This window comes from Mesocricetus auratus, unplaced genomic scaffold (assembly GCF_017639785.1).
Source record: "Mesocricetus auratus isolate SY011 unplaced genomic scaffold, BCM_Maur_2.0 Super-Scaffold_100047, whole genome shotgun sequence".
NCBI classification, from domain to species: Eukaryota; Metazoa; Chordata; class Mammalia; order Rodentia; family Cricetidae; genus Mesocricetus; species Mesocricetus auratus.
The window spans coordinates 5,602,390-5,623,653 of NW_024429224.1; the positions used below are offsets into that span (position 1 = coordinate 5,602,390).

A 21,264-nucleotide genomic window follows, 5' to 3' on the forward strand; every position below is an offset into this window, starting at 1 on the left:
AACAAAGCAAAGGAATTAGGTTCAGTTTTGCAGTAGACTTAGTGGAAGAAGACACAGTTTTGTTTTCCCGGCTCTGTGTCAGTATTCATAAAACATTAGCAAATCACTTACCCTTCCAGAGCCTCAGTTTCCTCCTCTATAACAGAAACATGACCACACCTTTCTAAAAGGTTGTTAAACTGTGATCCTATTTCATTCCATCTTCACAAGAGGCCCCAAGCAGGTTCCACCTCCACAGGAAACTGGATCTTGGAGAAGTGCCATCCAAGATGTGCCCAACATCAGAGTCTGCAAGTACTAAGATCTACCTGGTTCTAGTAACAATCGTTTAAGCACCATCCTGAACTATTATGATATAGCCTAATGAGTGGTGAGTGGTAAAGAGAGGTAGTACTAGGTGGTCCGTAAAGCCAGGTTAATCTTGGGCACATTTTGGCCTTAATGATGAGGAATTCCAGAGTTCCTATCTCAAAACTATGAAAGAAGCTGTTTCTTTCTTTTAAGGCCCTGGAAGGGTGACCCACATTTGGTCAGTGTGAAAGGTCACCTAGAGCATTTGGCAGAAGAGAAAACTGAGGCTCAATGTGGTGTCAAGATTTAGACGGAAGATTGAAAAAGAATGGGAGTTGACCGCCACCTCCTTCTCGGAATGTACTAGCTGCTTCCGTCTGGTCTGCTTCCAGTTTCAGCAGACGGTTGGCTGAAGGATACAGTAGCTTATGAGACAAGGATCCAAACTGGAAAGCTCAGGGACTCTGGCTTGTCACCTTCTCATTTAGGCTGAGATCCAAGCACAAATGTGAGTTCTCAGTCCCTAGGCAGAAACTTGTCATATCAGTTCATTTGCAAGCTCCTCTCACAGAGTACAACGCCAATCAGCACAACCATTAAGTTCAGGTTGTCTTAGAGAGGGTTTTGGAATCAAGAGAATTGACTTCAGGTTTTGGTGCTATCTGGATAGCTTTGGGAAAGTCTTCTCACAATGAAAATAATGTCTGGAGGACAAAACATGAGGAAGCACTTAGAAAATGTTCAGTATAAGATCCTATAGCAGCTGGGCGGTGGCAGTGCACGCCTTTAATCCCAGCACTCGGGAGGCAGAGGTCGGCGGATCTCTGTGAGTTCGAGGCCTACAAGAGCTAGTTCCAGAACAGCCTTAAAAACAATACAGAGAAACTCTGTCTCGAAAAACCAAAACCAAAGTCACAACAACATCAACAACAACAACAACAACAAAAAAAAAAGAAAGAAAGAAAAAAGAAGGATGAAAAAGATCCTATAACAGTAGGCCTCAACAAATTACTTTAAAACACTTCTGGGTGTGGCTGCTTTAAAAAAATGTATGCCTCTACCCTCTGAAGAAAAACTGAAAGGCTGCTATCACCATTGCAGTTGTTTCAATCCACTGACGTTATAAAGTGAACCTCACTCTGGGACAGCAGAAAGTACCCTGCTTCTAATTTCTCTTGGTTCTCAATTCCAGGTCACTCCTTTCTCTCTCCGTCTTGGCAAAGGCCCCATGGTTCCAGACCACCACACCTGTGCTCCAATGCTCTACCAGCCACAGAGCCTGCACTACCATTGTTTCTTAGTTAAAGCCAATACTCCCTGATGGATAATTATGCACCAGGTACTATCCTAAGAACCGTAGATGAGAACACCCTTACTCTTGCTGTGAGTACTGCAGAGGCAGCTGAATGACCCACAGTTTCAGTAAAACGCTGGTGCTGTCGGACTAGGAAGTGGCATGGACAGGAAGCCACGGGCCACATTACACATTCCCCAATGGACTCCTCTTGGCTCCCTTTGAACATGGCACTTGAAGGGTAGTGAGTCTGGCCTGACCAAACATACTAAAAACAGCGAGAAAAAAAAAATATTTTTTTGGTTTTTCGAGACAGGGTTTCTCTGTGGCTTTGGAGGCTGTCCTGGAACTCGCTCTGTAGACCAGGCTGGCCTCGAACTCACAGAGATCCGCCTGCCTCTGCCTCCCGAGTGCTGGGATTAAAGGCGTGCACCACCAACGCCCGGCGAGAAAAAATATTTTTAACATATTGCTGTGTTGACTGAACTCCTTAGTAGATGGCTAGTAGACAACAATATATGGTTCTTAGTTGGGATCTCCATAATTAGTCTTTTAAGTATTTTTCTTAATAATAATTGCTTTTCCTAATCTGCACCTATTTTATACAACGAAGTCACAGCAGCGGCTGCATTCTGACTGCTTTCTGCCTTTATTATTTGTAAACACCGGCGGGCTTTCTTTCATTCCTAGCAGTTTTGATTCACCACTCCAGAACTGGAACAAACGGCAAAGCCTTGGGGAAAGCGCTGCTGGAGCTCAAGAAGGAGGCAGAGCTGAAGGAGCCTGTGTTCTTGCTCAGCTGTGGAGTACGAGCTAGGGCCTAGATGTCAAAGCTTCACACACTAATCCTCACACCTTTTGCTTTTTCTTCTTAACACAAGAAACCTGGGCCTCACCTTAAAAACAATCTGAATCATATAAGCTACGGAGTAACAGCAGCAGTTTAGGAACACAAAGTTTACATGTACAGTATGTGAATCAGTGCAGAGAAACCTATAGTGCATCATTAAGATGATAAAATAACACTGCGCCAAGTCACCATTTGTGCTTTGTAAGGAGGGAATACAAACATGGATGTGTGCATGTGTACATGCATGTGCACATAACTATCTACTTACATGTGAATATGCACAGACCAGCCCTGGAGAGATGCCTGTTATCTCTGGGAGGAGAACTAGGATGCAAGAAGCAAAGCTTAATTCCTACACTTTGGAGAGGAAGGAGGAGGGAGGGGGAGGAGGAGGAGGGAGGGGGAGGAAGAAGAAAATACTTTTTAAAAGTGTGAACATATCCCCCCAAACCTACCAAGATACTACTAAGTAAGCACACTCTCTTATTTGTGACTTACTGGGAAGTCAACGCTATGAAACAGAGTCCTCTATGAGGTTTCTACTGGTCAATCACTTGCCCAAGTATGTTCAAGAAAATCTTTAAAGAATGACAGGACAATGGAGAAAGAAAGCAATTACCAGGTAGAAGGGGCAGCAAGGGACAGCTGTTAGCTCTACCTTTGGCACCCTGTGGTGTCGTGCTGAGTTATTTCAGGAGTGCTACAGGAAGTGTCACACTAAGACATGTTTACCATGAGAATTTGCCTTTATGTCACGTTCACCTTTTCCTCTTTTAGAAATTCTAGAAAGTGTAAGTATGAGCCAGGAGAAAGGAAAATGAATGGCCTAGAATGTCATCTAGCAGAAACAGCCGTTTCGAGCTCACTCCTCCACTGCTGCAACGCTAGCTTTGTTCTCATGCAATGGGTGTTATCTGTAGGAGTCACGGTGTGCCCCTGCCACTTCTTCTCTTTGATGTCGCCAACACAACTGCTTTCATCACCAATCTTGCTAAACACAACTTATAGTTAAGTACTTTGTGTGTGTGAGTGTGTGTATGAGCACGTGCACAAACACGTGTGTGCAGGTGCTCTAAGAGGCCAGAAGCTGGAGTTCCAGGCTGTTGTGAGATGCCAGATGTAAATGTCAGGAACCAAATCCAGGTCCTCTTCGTGAGCAACAAGTACTCTTATAAGCTGAGCCATCTCTTTACCCTGGAAACATAACTTATAATGGCAGAAATAATAAATAGATAAATAAAATTCTGTGCCTACTTTTTTTTCTCCTTTTACCATTACTGGAGCAAATCACCAATTCCGTATTCTGAGGAGCAACTAGTATGGGGCAGAAATCCCTTGCAGATCTACAATCTAGTGGGGGAGGTAGACATGCCAGCTACTAAGCAAAATAAATAACAGAAATGCATGCCATGAAGAATAGAACAGAATACTCTGGGATAGCATCCCGGGGCCCAGATGAGACATGACTGGATGATAGGACTATCTCTGCAGATGTGCCATTTAAACTGAGACAAGGGCAAGGATAAGCTAGTAAGACAGAAGGAAAGAGCACTTCAGGCAGAAGACACAACTCTGGAGCACGAGTGGCTGTGGGCAGGTTATCTCCTCCTATTGGGGGAGCATCTAGCAGAGGGTTTTGTCAAACGTCACAACTCGGAAACTCTGGAGACAGGAAAGAAATTCAGACCTCACTGTGGCACTTGGAGTCACTGTGACACCTTCTGCTGAGAATATTCAAGTGGTTAACATTTTCTAAAACATGGTATCAAGCAGCTGACACCGACAAGGCCAGTTGCTGCATACACAAAAGATCCTTTGGCTGAGAAAGAGATTCTTGTTTCTAGGGTTGTTCCAAAATTAGGAAGATGCAGTTCAAGAGCAAAGTATTAATCACAAAGTGCTAAACAGGATGCAGACTACCAAACAGCACTTAGTCTGTCACTCCGCTCTGGGACACACTTCTAGCCAGACCTGTCTGCCTTGGAAAACAGTCACTTTTCATCTGCTTAGGGAAGCCAGGCCAGCAAGTACTCCCAACAATGTCACTCCTAAGCATGTTTGCAACAGACAAAGCAGCATAGAGCGAGGCAGCCAACGTACTGTTCTCTCGGACCAGGCAGAACTCCCAGGCGTTCTGGCTCTCCAGTGTGCTCTCCAGGTCCACTGCGATGTTAGGCTCACTCTGCTTCTCCAGGCGGTACTGAGGGCCTGGAAGATCAAAGGGGCAGGAGGAGGGGAGGAAGTCTGAAATGGTGAATGTAACACGGAGAAATGACCACACATCAAGGAAAGCCAAAGGAAAATAATAGTATCTGCCTCAGGCATGTAACAATCCAAGATGGCAGAAACTGGCTTTTCTTACCGTCTTCTTTAGCTCTTCCCACACCAGGTAAGGTTTGAGTCAGAATGAACTAGAGGCACACACTATTGCCTCTTTCTCTTTTATAGAATGAATTATCATCCTCGTTGGACCTGCTTCTGGATCTTACACCTCAACCAGTACAATGAAGACCAAGATGTCATGAATGAAACACTGATTTAGAGCTGGCATGGTGGCGCACACCTTTAATCCCAGTACTCAGGAGGCAGAGGTAGGTGGATCTTCTGGGAGTCTGAGGCCAGCCTGGTCTACAGAGCAAGCTAAAGAGACACCTAGGGCTATGTAAAGAGACCCTGTCTCAAACAAACAAACTAACCAACCAACCAACCAACCAACCAACCAACCAACCAACCAACCAACCAATCCCCTACTAACTTAGGAATCACTGTCTCCACAAAAGGCACTGCTGCCAAGGTACTTATTAATAATTATCACTGCATACTAATCAATTACAATCAGAAATAAAGTATGTGTAGAACTCTGATAGCTAAAAAGTGTCAAAGAAACAAAAAGCATGAGAGTTACAGAGTGAGTCTCAGGTTCTGGGTTTGGTAATGAAAAGGTAGCAGCTGTCAGCTGTTCATGCTTTTCCTGAGACATCTGTGGAAACACTAGAGACCTGGGTTCAGTATTCTGGTAAGCAAGAATTCTACCCATCCTGCATTACAGCAGATCTAAAAAGACAGCAGAACATTTTATACATTTATTCATTGTTTCTTTGTCAACCTAAATAGCAAGTCCTCAGATAACGCCTAATGGGTGGAAAAGTCAGGTTCAAAACCTTGCCTGTAATTTGCTCACGGCTATTGAAAAGGTGAGAGGCACAGGTAACTCTCATTGCTCTGACAATAAAAGGTGTGTCTGGCCAGACAGAAGGAGGTGTGAGAGAGCTGAGGATGGCAGCAGAGACAGTGCAGAGCTCCCGGAAGAATACTGGCCTCCATTTCCAACACCCCAGAAGCAATGCGTCAGAGCCACGCACCTACTCCTATAAATTTCCAGTGGGATCCAGGTACGAAGTTTAATTATAACACCAGTCCCCTATATCTATGTTGTGTGTATTCAACCACTGCAGACTGGAAACACTTGGGGAAAGTTGTGTCTACAGTATACTCATTATTTCTCATCATTCCTCATCATCCATACAACAACCACGCACACAGAGTTCGCACTGTGCCAGGCATACATGTACTCCAGAGATCAGAGTCTTTGGGAGAGTGTGCTATGCAAACACTATACCATTTTCGGGAGGGGCCTGAGCACCTGCAGATTCTAGAGCCCATGGAGATCCTAGAAGCAATCCCCTAACCCAAGATACTAATATTTGATAGTTTTATGATATTCAAATTGGGAACAACTTAAGATTTGATAACAGAGAGCCTACTAAATAAAATATTGTTGAATACTTCAGAGACATTAAAAGTAATTCTAAGATACTTAATATTATAAAACATGTCTATAGTATGATATTTAAAGAATCTAAGGCACAATTTTAATAGGATAATTATAGTTGTAAAATATATATAAAATGCAGTGGTAAGAAAGCTGTATCTAAAATGCGAACTGTAGTTATATTGTAATAATGGGATTATGTATGCCTTTAGTTTTCCTTTGTATTTTCCTAATTTCTACATAATAAAAGCTTTTTAAATTTTCCCCCAATTTTATTTTATATGCATTAGTGTTTTTGCCATGGGTTTTGGGTTACAGACAGATGCAAGCTGATAAAGGCTATTTTTTATAACTTAAAATGTTGCACATACATAAAAAATTTTCAATTTCTTGCTATCCATTTTTTTCTGAGACTATTGTAATTACCACATATTGTAGAACTTGGAAGAGCCTTTTACATGCAATAACTTTAATTGAGTCATCCTAAGTCACCTGGCTGGCCAGTCTGCCTGTCCTCCTTTCCTGCCCACTGAGAACCAAGGCCTGGCTGCCACAGGGGGAATCTCAGGTCACTTTCCTTTGCACTTTTAAATTTCCAGTCTCCACAACTTCCAGGGAAGTCAGAGGAGCTAAGGGCCCCATGTCCTGAAACCAGCTCCCCGTCACACTCTGAAATGCCTTTGTTCAGGTCTTTCTATTGAAATCAGCATGCATCTTCACATGGCTTTTAGGACTCTTTCTTGTTTCTACTACCTGTCCATTATGTGTTCCTCACTGGACCCTGCATGGAAGGCTTGGCAGCCCATTTCACAGACGGGAACAATGAAGAAACCTGACCAACATCACAAGGTAAGAAGCAGGAAGAGGGGAGAAGGCCCAAGGTCTTTTTGGATTTATCACTCCCAAGCCTTGAGTCTTTCCTCTTTCTGCAAACTATAAATCACTGGCCTATTATAGAGGCCACAGAGTACATCATAAATATAGATTTTTGTAGCTTTGTAGACTCATGTGGTTCAGAATCACTTAATTTGTGGTTTATATCAATTCAAATAGAAAATGATCTAAAATAATTTATTTTAATGAACTCACCAACACCCAGAGCTATGGCTGTGCTGTGGTCCATGGCAATGAAGTTGGCTTTCTCCTTCCATCACATGGGTCCTGAATCATCGAGCCACCTTACCCACACCCATCTTTCTTTAAGAAGCTTCCTATCACTTTGTTTGTGGGAGGTAAGCTCCACTGTGGGTTGTTGTCTGCTATGGGCTCCCCTACTGTTTCTAGAAAGGAAAGAACAAACTGCAAACCATTTCTGAACTTGATGGGTCTTGGCTTTGGGGAAGCTAAGGCTGTTTTGCCGAAGATGTGACACACGACCTAAATCGTTGCCAGGAGCTTGGGTAAGAGATCTTACAAAGGAAGACTTTCACACACCCTCCCAGAAAAAGGTCAGATCAATAACTTCCATGTAATGAGAGCATACTGGACCCAAGTGAGAAGCAAGACAGCTTAGGCTGGGTTCAATTGCCTTGGTCCAGGTCCTAGCTGAGCCATTTAGTTTATGATGTTGCCAACATACTTAACCTCCTGTCTGTTTCTTCACCTGTAATATGGGGATGATAACAGCATCAACCTCAGAGGGCTGTTTGGGGAATCCATGGGCCAAGAGCTGCATGGTGTCTGACACACTGACTGTGGTTGCTTTTGAATGAGACATGCCCCCCATAGGTTCATGACACATGGTCCCCAGTTAGTAGTTCTGTTTGGGAAAGCTACGTAACTTTTAGGAATGTGGAGCATTGCTGCAGGAAATACATTGCTGGGGATGGGTTTTGAGAAATTATTGTCTCACCACACATTTCCAGTTCCTTTTCTGTTTTCTGTGTGCTACTGAGATGTGATATCTCAGGTTCCTGGTCATGCCTTTCCTGCCACTGTCAACTGTGGCACTTAGGAACCACATACTTCCTTCCTTAAACTGTTTCTGGTCATAGAGAGCCAAACAAGAACACTGCAATTCTGTTTAAGGGTGTGCTGTCGCTATCCCTATCCTAAAACCATAGAGGGGTGAAGGAAGGGTCATAACTCTGAACACCCACCATCACTCTGAGGCCTATTATGTATCAGGGACTGATTGAGGCCTTCCCTATAGATCATCTCATTTATTAAGATACCCTGTGAAGTAAAGAGTACGCAACCCATTTCACAGGGGATGGACTGGGACTCAGGGCTGAGGAGCTGCTCCACGTCCCTTGGGGAGTTGGTGGGCCTAGGATGTATGCTGAGGCCCAGGCCCACACTATCTTTGCCGTGCTGACCCACCAAATTCTCAGTAAACAATAATCCACACTAGCATACCCTTCTCCCACTATGTAAGAAGCTACATTTCCATCAGTCGTGTCTGACTTCCAGAGAGCAGACATGGAAGGAAAGGACAACAGCCAGAAAGCCATTTAAGAAAGAAAGCTGTGGGGTCAGTTTCTATGAATGTGTTTTCACCAAAGACATGACTTTATAAAAGCAAAGACTCTTTCACACTGGACAGCACATGGTTCTCAAGGCAGTGTCCAACCTTTGCAAAAAAAGGTTTTAAAATGTCACAGCTGTGCTTGAAGTGCTACATGCCCTCTGGTGCATAGCATAGAGAACACAGAGGGAGGGTTCTGAGAAGCAATCACAGCGATAAGAGCCTGCTTGGGCATTCCTATGATGTATTTATTGTGGCAGTGCCATAGGATGAACTGATATAGGAACAATACACTGTTCTGGCACCTCGAGAAAGTTCCAAGATGTAACACATAGGCGAGGTTATAGACTCAAGTCAAACATCTCAGCTCCTACAGTCTGATAGCTAGGGCACACGTTCAGTGTGCTTTCCTGATCCCTCCAACTCTTGACTGAAACATGAAGGGTTTTAGCACATGGTTCCTTAACAGCCCCAAACCAGCTGGAGCTGAAACTTCATGGGAAGCAAGTGCCTATTCAAGTCTGAAGACAGGGAAAGTGTCTTGCAGCCTATCACTATGCATCTTTTTTCCTGAAGACCTTGGTAGTATGGAAAGTGGGTCTTCATCAAAGTACCTGGTTACTTTTGTGCTGTCACAAAGCTTAGCACAAATCTGTCACTAATGTCTACCACATTTCTTTCCCCTTTGCCCATTAGGACACTTAATGTGGACCCTACCTGTTGTAACTCAGACACACATTCCTGTGCCAGCTCCTCTCGGGACACTTGCCATTTAACCTGTATTTCCCTTTCCTTTCATGTGGTTGACTGCCAATGCATTTTTTTTCTTTTTTCTTTTGGTTTTTTGAGACAGGGTTTCTCTGTATTGTCTTGGAGGCTGTCCTGGAACTCACTCTGTAGACCAGGCTGGCCTCGAATTCACAGAGATCCATCTGCCTCTGCCTCCCGAGTGCTGGGATTAAAGACGTGTGCCACCAACGCCCGACCTGTCAATGCATTTTTATCCTATTCTAAGGTCTGCATTTCAAATCTTTTTGGATAGAGGGAGGGTAAGAATAAAGTCAAAAAGCTCATGGTTACATCTTCATGCCAACTATTTCCCATTCACCAACTTAAAGAGTTTCTCATAGTCACAAGCCGGGCGGTGGTGGTGCACGCCTTTAATCCCAGCACTTGGGAGGCAGAGGCAGGTGGATCTCTGTGAGTTCGAGGCTGGGCTGGACCGATAGCCTCCAAAACAATACAGAGAAACCCTGTCTCGTAAAAACAAAACAAAACAAAAAAAAACCAACCAAACAAAAAAAAGAGTTTCTTATAGTCACAAAAAGCTTAGAATGAACAAGTAAGAGGTAAGGTTGGATGAGGCAAAAAAGCCCTGGTATTTACACTGCAGGATAGGAGCACTGCCAGCCACCTGTGCATTCTGGGGCACTACTTAATCATCTGTAAAATGGGTCCAATGAAACTCTGCTCAGACATTTGCAGTGAGAATGAAGTGAACAATCAAAAACTCTCCTTGGCAAAGTGCTTGGGCAATAGAATTACTATTCCTAATGCTGAACCAGAAACACTGAACAAAGTAGTGGTAGAGCCCTAGTCCCGGGCACAACAGGCCAACACATCAAGGGTGGACACACAGTGACTAGGAATGCAGGCACCAACGCAAGACGTCCATATTCTTTCTCACACGAGACCAATACCGTGGGGTGGAAAGAGTATATAGTCCTTTTTGAAAACCTTGCTTTTGAGACTACAGGCAGCATTTAAAGTTAGAGACTTGCTTAGTAGCTAAGACTCCTGGCTTCCTGGCCTCTCAGGTCCTGCAACTATGGTGTGAAAATGAGTAAATGTCAGAACTCACAGAACAAGCCATAACAGCACAGATATCAAAGGGTATGTGCTGTGACCATCCCTAGGCTCGGCTAACATTTTTTGAGCATCAATAATGTGCCAAGCTCAGAGAGGAGATGAGTAGTCAATAGCCTATCCCTTGGGGATGCTGGGGAGGCAGTGAATTAAGCAACAGCTGTTGCTCTTACCCAACGTAGTGACAGGGTGCTGTGGAATCAGAAGTGGGTCAACCAGGTCACTCTTCTTCCCTGTGGGAGGACATCTGATCTGCGCCGTGAGGAAGGACTAGAAGCTTGGGGGAAGGTCCAGGGAGTGCACTCCTCTGGCTCCTGAAGAACCCGTGTAGACTTTGAAAGAATCTGGGGCAGCTTGGGGACCCAGGGAGAGCTGGGACAGACCACTGGTCAAGATCTAGAGCTTTTCTCACAGCAACAGAAAATACCAGGACAGTGAGGGGACACAAACAGCTATTTGGAGAGATTCCCCTGGTGACACTATCCATGGGCTTGAACAGGCTGGTAGAAGGAGACCACCAGACCAAACTTGTCTGCTCAGCTCAATCCTGAGAGATTCCCACAGCCAAAACTGTGGCTGACAAGCTGGTGACATCTACACTGGAGTGCAGACACAGATACAGCGCCCCAACTCCATCCCGGCTCTTCCTCTGGGGGCAGCTCTCAGCCTTTACTTGACTTAATGTAAGCTCAGGACTACATTCAAGTGATGACCACTGCAGCTTATGCTACCTTCAAGGCGTGGACTGGAAAATGTGGAATTTAAATGATAAAGTAAGAACAAGCTAACATGACAACAAGGTCACACTTTAGCCCCTTCTGAGCCAATACACTTTGCTCTTGGTGAAAAAGCCCAATATAATAAAATTAAAGACAATTCCTATTACAAAAGAAGAAAGGCCAGAGCTGTTCCAATCAGCCAATTCTCTTGCCTAGTTAAACTGAAGAACCTTCAGGAAAGGTTTTGAAAGCATGACCCATCAGTTCTAATTTTTAAAACTTATCCCTTCAGTCAAGACTAGAAAAAGGCCCATTCCAACTTTTATCTTTGCTACAAAGTGCTGTTATCTGGCCTGATGTCAGGAGCTCCAGCTCTCTTTCTGCTGACAAGCAGAGCTGAGAAAGATAAGATTGGAAACGAATCTCACTTCTCTGAGTAAATAAATAATCAATACTCATCTAAATGTAAATGAGAAGGTAGCCCCCTCTGATAACAGCACTCTTATCAGAGAGCCAATTTTCTTCAGACATTTGGCCTCAACCAAATCACCATCATTCAGCCCTAGCCTAATGGCAAAAAATCGTAACTAAATTGAACCGATCACCAGAGATCAACTAAGTTCTGCCCTGACCACTTCAGGTTCAAATGTTTGGGAATGCAATTTTGCCCCCATTAACTTTCAATAGCAATGAAGAGCAGACTGGCCAAGGGGCCAGTCTGTGCGATAAACAAACCCCAGCTGTGGGGCTGGCCAGGGTGGAAGGTGGGCTGGATGGACACACACCCCAAATCCGAGACAGGAAGGGCAATCCTGCAGGTGGGCAGGGCATTCTTTCCTCATCTAAGGCCTGCCTCAAACTGAGGAGACAATCACAATGGTTAAAGGTTATTAAAGATGGAAATAAAGAAGAGGAGATATGAAAAGTGACTGCAGCTAAAAAACAACACAAGGATTCAGATGATCAATTTCCTCCAACTCATTTGTCTTAGGCTTACTTCTGGCCCAGTAGCACCACACTGACCTGATTTTACTGAAAGAAGACGCCGTCTACAAGACAAATCACTTCCAACCACTGCACTGGGGTTTCCATTTCTTTGCTGCAAGACTCAATTCACTGCTGATGAGAGTATTGGGGAAATTATGACCATTATTGATAGGACAGCAAAACTACTTTTACACAGTAGTCTTCAACTCCAAAGAAAGCTTGCACTGGGCCATTAATGAAGGTGTCAGCTAGAATCAGAAATTAAAGACAAAGGCCGGCAAATGCCAGACTTTCAGAGCACATTCAGGACACAAATGTGAACCTTTCATGCTTTGGAGTGGAACAAAGCCTAACCAAGGAGGAGGGGCCGCTGCTCTGTCCACAGATGGGAGGGGAAGCGCTGCTCGCTGCCCTGGAGTCCAGAAGCAGAGACTCTTGAAAGAGTCTTCATTTGCTACTTCTGTGTGCTGCTCTCTAGTCTCTGTGAGCATCTACACCTTTGACGGTAGAGGTGGACGCAGGCTGGCATTAAATGTGGGTTTCAAATAGGAAAGACAAGGGTGAAACCCTAGCTCCTAGTTGACACTCAGGAGGCAGGTGTCAATACAGGTCAGCACATTGCTGGGTAAATCTGACAAAGTTATCCACCTGCTCATTCTGAGAACAAGTCAAATATGGCTTCCTTCCCAGGGTACAACAAAGACTGCGTCCAACACCAGAAACTTCCTGTTCTTAACCAAGTACTCTATGTACATGGGTCTTTGAATCTTAATGACACTACAAGGCAGCACTTGTTATCCTCTGCTGCAGAGAGGGAAAGTCAATCGAGAAGTGACCAGTCATCTGCCTGTGGCCTAACCATTCTCCTACAGCTCACATCACTTTTGGTCTTTGGATTAAAAAAAAATTACAGGGTTGAGATGATTCAAAGCCACTGAGTAGGGCTGGGCATCCAGGAAGCCAAAGTGGGCAGCTGTCCTAAGGGTCAAAACTCAAAACTCTAGCAGGCTGGCCGCGGGCACTTATCCAGATCCAGCTGCTGGCCCTGCCTTGCCCTCCCCCCTTTTTAAGGGGAGCTCTTTTCCTACGTTAAATGATTTACAGAGTTACTGCCTCAATCCACAGCTCTGAAAGTGTGATTTCTTTAGGGTTTAACTATACCCATTTCTAGTCTTGTTACAACTTTTTTATTGCGATAGAAAACATTTACTGGAAATATGTTACTGCTATTACCAGGTCATAAAATAAAAAGAAAAATAGTTTATGTATTGCCATCATTTCCAATCATCAATCAGAGAGTGCCAAGGCAAGGCAAGGAAAGGGCGTGCAGCCAGGATCTCCTCCTTTGTGTAGGAGAAAATGTGGGAGCATCATAATTCTTCAGAACAAATGTCTTCTCCAACACCAGGCACAGGGCTGGGCTGGCAGAGGGCACACCTTGGCTGCACCCCCTGTCAGCAGCGTCTCCTGAGCTCTAGTTCCTCCGTGCCACCTTCCTGGGAGCTTGCTTCCTAAAGCACCCGCAAAGCTGAGCGGGACGTCTCTGTCGCCTGTGGCCGCCCCCTTGCTAACAGGGTACTTCTTGAGGTGGGTGGGGCTTTGAAAACCTTAGCTCTGTACTCACAGGGCTTTCTAAGTGTTGAAAGATCTTGATTCTTAGTGCTCTAGAAAGGTTTCAGTAGGGTGGTACTTCAGATCCAAGAACTTAGTGTCCATATTAAGAAATATTAGTTCAGCTATACAACTGAACTATGTGTAAAGACATTTACCACAACACCATTTTAATACTGAAAACTGCATATGGCTTAAATGTCACCAGCAGGAAGCCATTAAGTAAATTATAGTATATCTGTACATTGGGATGTTATATAGCTATTATAAAAACAAATTAAGGTGGGGCTGGAGAAATGGCTCAGCGGTTGAGAGCACTGCCTGTTCTTCCAGAGGTCCAGAGTTCGATTCCCAGCAACCACATGGTGGCTCACACCCATCCGTAATGGAGTCTGGTGCCCTCTTCTGGCCTGCAGGGATATATGCAGGCAGAACACTGTATATACAGTAAATAAAAAATATATATGAAAAAAGAAATTAAGGTAGTGAGACATAGGAAGAGTCCTGTATTTCATGAGAAAATTAAAAAAATATCCAGATATAGTGGTGTGTGTCTATAATCTCGGTACATGGTGAGCCAAGGCAGGAGGATCCTGAGTTTGAGGCCATCTTGGGCTACATAAAAAAAAAAAAAAAAAAAAAAAAAAAAGGTCGGGGGTGGGGTGGAGTGGAAGATGGAGTTGGGTGGGGGGTGGTAGCTCACACACTCAGGAGGCAGAGGCAGGTGGATCTCTGTGAGTTTGAGGCCAGCCTGGTCTACTGAATGAGTTCCAGGATAGCCAGGACTGTGACACAGAGAAACCCTGTCTCGAAAAAACCAAAAAGGGGGCCGGGGGAAGTAGTTGAAACAGGGGTGTGTGTACCTTATGGTAGAGTGATGCCTAGTATGTATAAGTTTAATAAGTAATGCCAAACAAACAAACAAACAAATAGTAAGTAGTAAGGCATACAGGATATGTAGGGCATGCTACATGTCAATAAAGTCAAACCCCAACCACACACCCACTTGCGTTGTGCACATCTGTGTGTACGCTTGTGGAACATAGGACAGCATGTATTCCACAAACACATGTATTTAGGTCATGAGCTCTACTGACTACAGTTTCTCTTGCGTGCAGAATGAGATAGCAGCAAAGAAGGTGGCTTTTGATCTTCACTTCATACATTTTGACATACAGGGGTATTATATGTCACTTAAAATCCAATTTCTAAGTGACATTTAGCAATCTTAGAGCCTTCCAATCTGGGCCAGAGGGCTGGTAGCCACTCGAGCTTCCCCTCAAATCACAGAGGCTCAGCGGTTGCTACAGAGACACTGGAGAAGGGCCTGGGCAGCTGCTGTGAGGATGCAAAGCTAGCCACAGGGGTCCTGCGAGGCTCCTCACTACTCCATCTCTCCAAACACTCTCCTTCAGTCAAACTCTGCCAGGATGGCCTCTGGACTCCCTAGGGAAGCCCCCAAAAAGTCTCTGGGTGTTTGCCAGTTGGGGCAGAAAGCACATGCCAGCGGCCTGCATCCCTAGGACAGTCTTGGCACACTGGTGTGTTTAGGATGTGCTGCCTACCTGGTTAGCCCTCCCAACCACCTCTTCCTCCAGAATGGGGGCTCTGTCTCCATCTTACTCCCAGTGCTGGGGGGCTCCTGACAGGGCCCCAACTCTGACTGGTCCTCTGGAGTTGCAAGGAGCCAGTGTGAATCAGAACCAAGAGTTAGCCAACAGAAACTTCACACCCTAGAAGCTAGAGGCCACTGAGCAGGGGCCTCTTACAATCATAGGCAGAGTGCAAGAAGGGGGAGGAGAGCTCACCACCCACAGCTTGTCACAGGTAGGAAAGACAGGTCTGAGAGTACTTGGAAAAAAGAAATATCCTTTTTCTCTTTAGGACTCAGACACTGCTTGCTAGACGATGGAAATCTTTAACACTGTCCCTACACATCTAACTTTTCAACCCAATATGTTTCTCTTAACTTGAGTTGCAGTGACATTACCAAATTTTACATACAGTTATCTGTTGCTCCATAAAGAAATACAGATGGCTTTTATGGAAATAAACAATCATTTATTTTAAACAATTGTAAAATAGTTTATAGAAACCAGTGGGGTAATGCATTCAAATAAATGCCAAAACTGGCTGATGGGGAGCCAGGGTGCTAAATCATACTGCTGAGGAATTCGGCTGTGGGGAACAGATAGTAAATCCAGAGTGACAGAATTTCCCGTGATAGCAAAGGTTTCTGACATCCAGTCCAGCACTCAAAAACCACAGCAGTTCAAACCCATTTTCCTTAACACAGCACCGACAGCCAGTGAAATTAGCGAGTTTAGCCGCAAGCACCTAATGACAAAAAGAAAAGAAACAAACAAAAAGGAGACCGTGTCTTTCTAGAGCTTCTCTGAGAGGTGTGACAGTCAGGATTCCAACCAGTCAGTGAGAAGCGAGCACAGATCAAGTCTGTTCTCCACAGCTGCTGTGCCCCAAACTAGTCACTGAAGGAGCAAGAAAAGCTTCACCTGGTTTCTGGGGCTCCAAGGAGCACAGAGCACTCAGTCTTCCTTCTGCTGCTGCAGCTCTCCCTGCCCCAGTTCTACTGGACCCCACTTGCCAGGGTTCCCTTGTAGGCCCACCATCCAGCACCTAAAGGTCTTGTTACTGCCTCCCAGCTTCTGGTCATTCCTTCTTCACCCACTTCAGAGGGTGCTCTTGTAGGCAGGCATTCCGTCCATCCTCACCTCCTGCCTCCGCTCCTTTAGAGTTCACTTCATGGTTCTTTGTCTGTGTCCCTGCACGGCTATGTCACCACAGCGCCTGCCCTCCACACGGTCAATCCTCTGTTGATGGGCTTCCCTTGGTTTCATCACTCAGTCTGTACTTGCTTCTGTCTCTAGAGCCTTAGGGAGCAGATCTTCACAAGTTCCCAGACTGTTCTCCATCGATTCCCACAACAGGCAGATTGTGGCACATTTCCTGTCACCATAGGTGCTGCTCCAAGCAGGATTTCTAAAGCCCCAGGGGCCAAAAGAAAGGCTTCATTTTTAACAGCTTGACTTGGCCTTCATGTCACTCAGCCCTCACCCTCAGGCCAGGTGCCCTGCCAGGTTCTCAGCATGCTTAGTGAGCTTCTCTGAAACTCTGCCCTGTCTTCTGACGGCACCTGCAAGCCTGGACCTCCTTGTGTAGAACTGTACATTTATGTGAACTGAACTGTATTTGCTTGTTAAGAATGAAGGAAAAGAGAGGGAATGACCTGACCAAGAAAACAATGTAAATAATGTGTGGAATTCCACTTGCCGCAATTCTCAACAGTCCGACAAATGACTTTCTTGCATCTTTGAAATGATACACTTGGTCACTGTCTGATGAGTGATTACTGAGCTAACTGGGCAGATGGTGGTGTCTCAGTTTTCCAGTCCACTTTATACTCTGAGCATCTCTTTCTGGCTAAGTTTGATTGCACTATTTGAAATTATTCGCTACTAGTTTTTATCTGTACTACTGCTAGAGAATCAAAAGCTAACTCTATGGATTTCATGAAAAAGTTATTACAGTGTGCGGGCCCATGAGCAACATTTCTTTCTTTCTTTTTTAATGAGCAAAATTTCTAAGGGCAGTTTTTAGGAGGTGATTCTGAAGGTGAGGTTTTTGCTTACTGGCTGCCTCTGTAGCCCAGCCCCTGCTTTAGCATGTGACTGTCTGTGCAGTTAAATGTTACGTGCTCTCTTGGTTCTGGTGCCAGGTTATGCCATCTTCTCCCACAGACCTTTTATTCATCAGGCCCATCTTGCAGCAGGGCACCTTTCTGCCTGTTACATCTCTCTTCCAACAATCGTGTACCAAGTGGAACTTGTTTCAAGTCAGGAGCAGGTCTGAACGACTGAGACTCTATTCAGTCCTTCCCAGCAGCCCCATGGACTCTGGCTGCAGTACCTTCCACTAAACCAGGTAAGCCTTGATGCTCAGGTGCGAATCTCAGCTCCTTGTCTAAGCTACAAACGATGTGCCCAACTCAAGTGGTTAGTGCAATGAGGAAATGGCTATGAGCACTGGTAACGTGCTCAGCCGGGCACACCAAGATCGATGAAAGTTTGGCAAACTTTCCTGTGCTCAAGCTACCAAATAGATGAGAAGAGTAATCGTATATCCTGGTTTAAGCTGACCGTGACACAACTAAGAAGGTAGCTATGCTTTTCCCTGTGTGACAAACCAAGCAAAAGGTTAGAGTGATAGAAAAAATAGCAGCAGTGGGATCAGGGCTGTCAGCCATTTTCCTTTCTGATTTTTATCCATTATCTAGGAGCTGGCTGCCCTGCTGGCTTCCCATTTGCCTTGCTAATAACAGTAAATCCAGCAGTTTCCACTGCAGTTCCTGTCTCCTTCAGCTGAGTCCTAGGCCAATCAGTATCTCTTCCCAGCTCATGTCAGATGTGCTCTGGGAAGTCCTGCTGAAAAGAAAATTTATGATGAAAGTTTCTCCTGCTTTTAACCCTTCTGCTTTTCAGGGTGCTCCAGAGGAATGCTAGGCCTGGCCAACAAGTGTACCGGTGTTCTCACCGCTGCTCTGACAAAGGCCTCCCAGCTCTGGACAAGCTCAAGTGAGAAGCTGGGCAGAGAGAGCCCCATGTTCTGGCTGGCTGTACCTCCTAGGGACTTAATTCAAGCTGAGATTCCTTACAGCTAATCTTCCAGGTCCCAAAGGCATCACAGGCATCAAACACACATACCAACCAAAACAGGACCCAAATTAATGCTTTTGCACAGAATGTGAGTGGGACTCGATGGGACCGGTCTCAGAATGGAGATGGGAGAGGAGGGGAGGGGAAGGGGGAGAGGAGAGGAGAGGAAAGGAGAGGAGAGGAAAGGAGAGGGGAGGAGAGGAGGGGAGGGGAGAGGAGAGGAGAAGGAGAGGAGAAGAGAAGGAGAAGAGAAGAGGGGAGGGGAGGGAGGAGGGGAAAAGAGGGGAGGGGAGAGGAGGAGAAGAGAAGGAGAAGAGGGGAGGAGAGGGGAGGAGAGGGGAGGAGAGGAGAAGAGACAGGAAGGGAGGAGAGGGGAGGGGAGGGGAAGAGGGGAAGGGAGGAGAGGCGAGGGGAGGGGAAGGAAGGAGAGGGGAGGAGAGGGGAGGGGAGGGGAAGGGAGAAGGAGAAGAGGGGAGGAGGGGAGGAGAGGGGAAGGGAGGAGAGGAGAGGGGAGGGGAAGGGAGGAGAGGGGAGGAGAGGGGAAGGGAGGAGAGGGGAGGAGAGGATGGTGAGGACACGCACAGGGGAGTGCCATGAAGACAGTTAACTACTTTCCCTCATACACAAGAGAAATGAAGGCCATGCAGGTTAAGACACCAAGGAGCAAGCAGAAGGAAGGGCAAGAGTGGAGCCAGGCAGGCCCTCCCAGAACCCAGGAATTACTCTCTGTAGTTAGGACCAAGCCAGCAGCATATCCTGCAGCTGGGACCTTGATTACTGAAGAGGCTAAACTGCTCAGAGTAGAAAGGCCTGACCAAAGGAGAGCCTCTTCTTCCCAGCAAGCCATCCTTAACACCTATCAGAGCTGAAGAGAAGGCAGCACCAGGCTCTTAGGAGACAGAGTGGCACTCACTCTGCAAGGTCATCAACAGCGAGGTCCTGCTAGGGGCTCAGCTCCGCAGCAAGGGCAGCCAGCAGTGTAGCTCTTGGTACAAGATGGTTTTCATTCTAACATGTTCATGCATCGTGGGATAGCTATATTTTATCTCAACAGGATTTCTATGACCTCTTTTCTACCTCTCCACACAAGTTATATGGTGTGATGAGTCAGACCAGAAGATCCAGTAAACTCATTTTTTGTCCTAGTTTTAAAGGGAAAAAGGATGTCAAAATGTACATGTGACAGCTGTTTGGGACTCTAATGCTATGGAAAGCAGCTGTTTTCCTTTCTATTAGAGGTATTAGTCATTCTTAGGATGGGGACGAGTACCCTGTTAATAGCTGTGCTGTAACCCAGGTCACAGATATGCACTGATGGCCAAGTCACAACGTGATGGCTATGATCACATAACATTGTCTCATGGAGTCTGGAAATGTTTATGATAGGAAGTAGCTATTTAATGATATTCTCAGAGGAAGCTGACATCTAACCAATAAAACATGGCAGCTTTTAGGGGAAAGAAAGTTTCCAAATAGAAAAAGTCCACACAAGGGGGGAAAGGAGAAATCTTTTTAAATTTGAAAGCAAAGTGTTTTCTTTAGGAAAAAAAAAATCTACTTTTACTTTCATCAAAGATCATGTACAGTTTGGAAGTAAACAAAACCCAAGTCGTAGGATGAACAACAGTGACCCTCATTCTCCCAAGGCCTACCTCACAGGAAGTTGAGTGTTTAGAATGTTTCTTCTGGTATTCACCTTCAGATTTTCTATTAGTACTCCTACCAGATGATTTTTAAAAGTGATCATCTAGATCAGAAAGTGTCTATCAATGTCCACCACAGAAGAGGAGTGCACAGGCTGTGTGTTTTTTCTGTACATGGCGTGCACAGTGTTTCCTTCTGCTGTGCCAAGGGTCTGGCTGTGGCATGTTCCGCTGGCTCCTGGAGATGCCTGAGGGACTCTCTCTTTCTCCCCCCCCCCCCCCGCCCCCACCATCTATCGTGTTACGGGAGACTGGTGGCAACATTTGATGTGTATAGCCTTTTCATTCAAAAATATTCAAGTGTTCATTGACACTGGTTCAGCTCTCCGAGAAAGCTTAGTTTTTCACAATGAAAACACAATGAATTTCTCCTAAGCAAGATGGGGACCTGGGCCAGCAGCCAGTGAAGAGGCTGCAGGTCATGCATGAGTTGGCTTTTTAGTTGACTTTACAAAATGCATCAGCTACCACCTCTGGGCCAGGAATGGTTCTGGCAAACCAAAAGGAAACCATTATTGTCCACAAAAAGCTTTCATTTCACACAATTCATTTAACTAAGTTTAACACCCCTCTCCCAAAGGAAAAGGAACCAATCATACTTGTCTTTTGCAAGGTAGTCACCACCATTTGGCAAGATCAGCATATAAAGGTCCCAGGTCCTGTGCTACAAGGCCAAGATACTGAGTACATGTTCTCAGCAGCTGCGAGGCTGTGGCAAGACCTGCCTACCTTCCTGGCCATTGCTGACCAAGGTGGAGATACTCACTGCTCAGGAGACTGCCCGGTTCCTGTTGCCCTGCCCAGGCGGGACAAGACAGGAGGCTCATGGAAGTAAAGAGAAAGACTAAGGCCATGTCTCATCCTGAAGAAAACTTTTCTTTAGCAGAGGAACTCAGAAACCTGGGGACAAAAGAGAGTCCCTTCTGCTGGAGCGCAGAAAGACGCATGAAGCCACAAGCAAACCTTGCTTACTGTTCCTGTATCGTGCTGCTTCACCCTTCACCCGTCTTTCCATCGGAATGTGAGCTGAG

The 21,264-nt window shown here is 45.5% G+C and overlaps 1 protein-coding gene across 8 annotated transcripts in view; it reads right to left on the reverse strand.

Moving 5' to 3' along the window:
* Mapkap1 (MAPK associated protein 1) overlaps positions 1-21,264 on the reverse strand; it is a 218,349-nt gene that overhangs the window by 53,791 nt on the left and 143,294 nt on the right. For 6 of the 8 annotated variants that reach the window (XM_040735547.1, XM_040735550.1, XM_040735552.1 and 3 more), the window contains one exon: positions 4,536-4,643. The exons of the other annotated variants lie outside the window; for them this stretch is intronic. In XM_040735547.1, the coding sequence (XP_040591481.1) occupies positions 4,536-4,643 (108 nt within the window). The remainder of the gene's footprint in view (positions 1-4,535; positions 4,644-21,264) is intronic. 8 annotated transcript variants of the gene reach the window in all.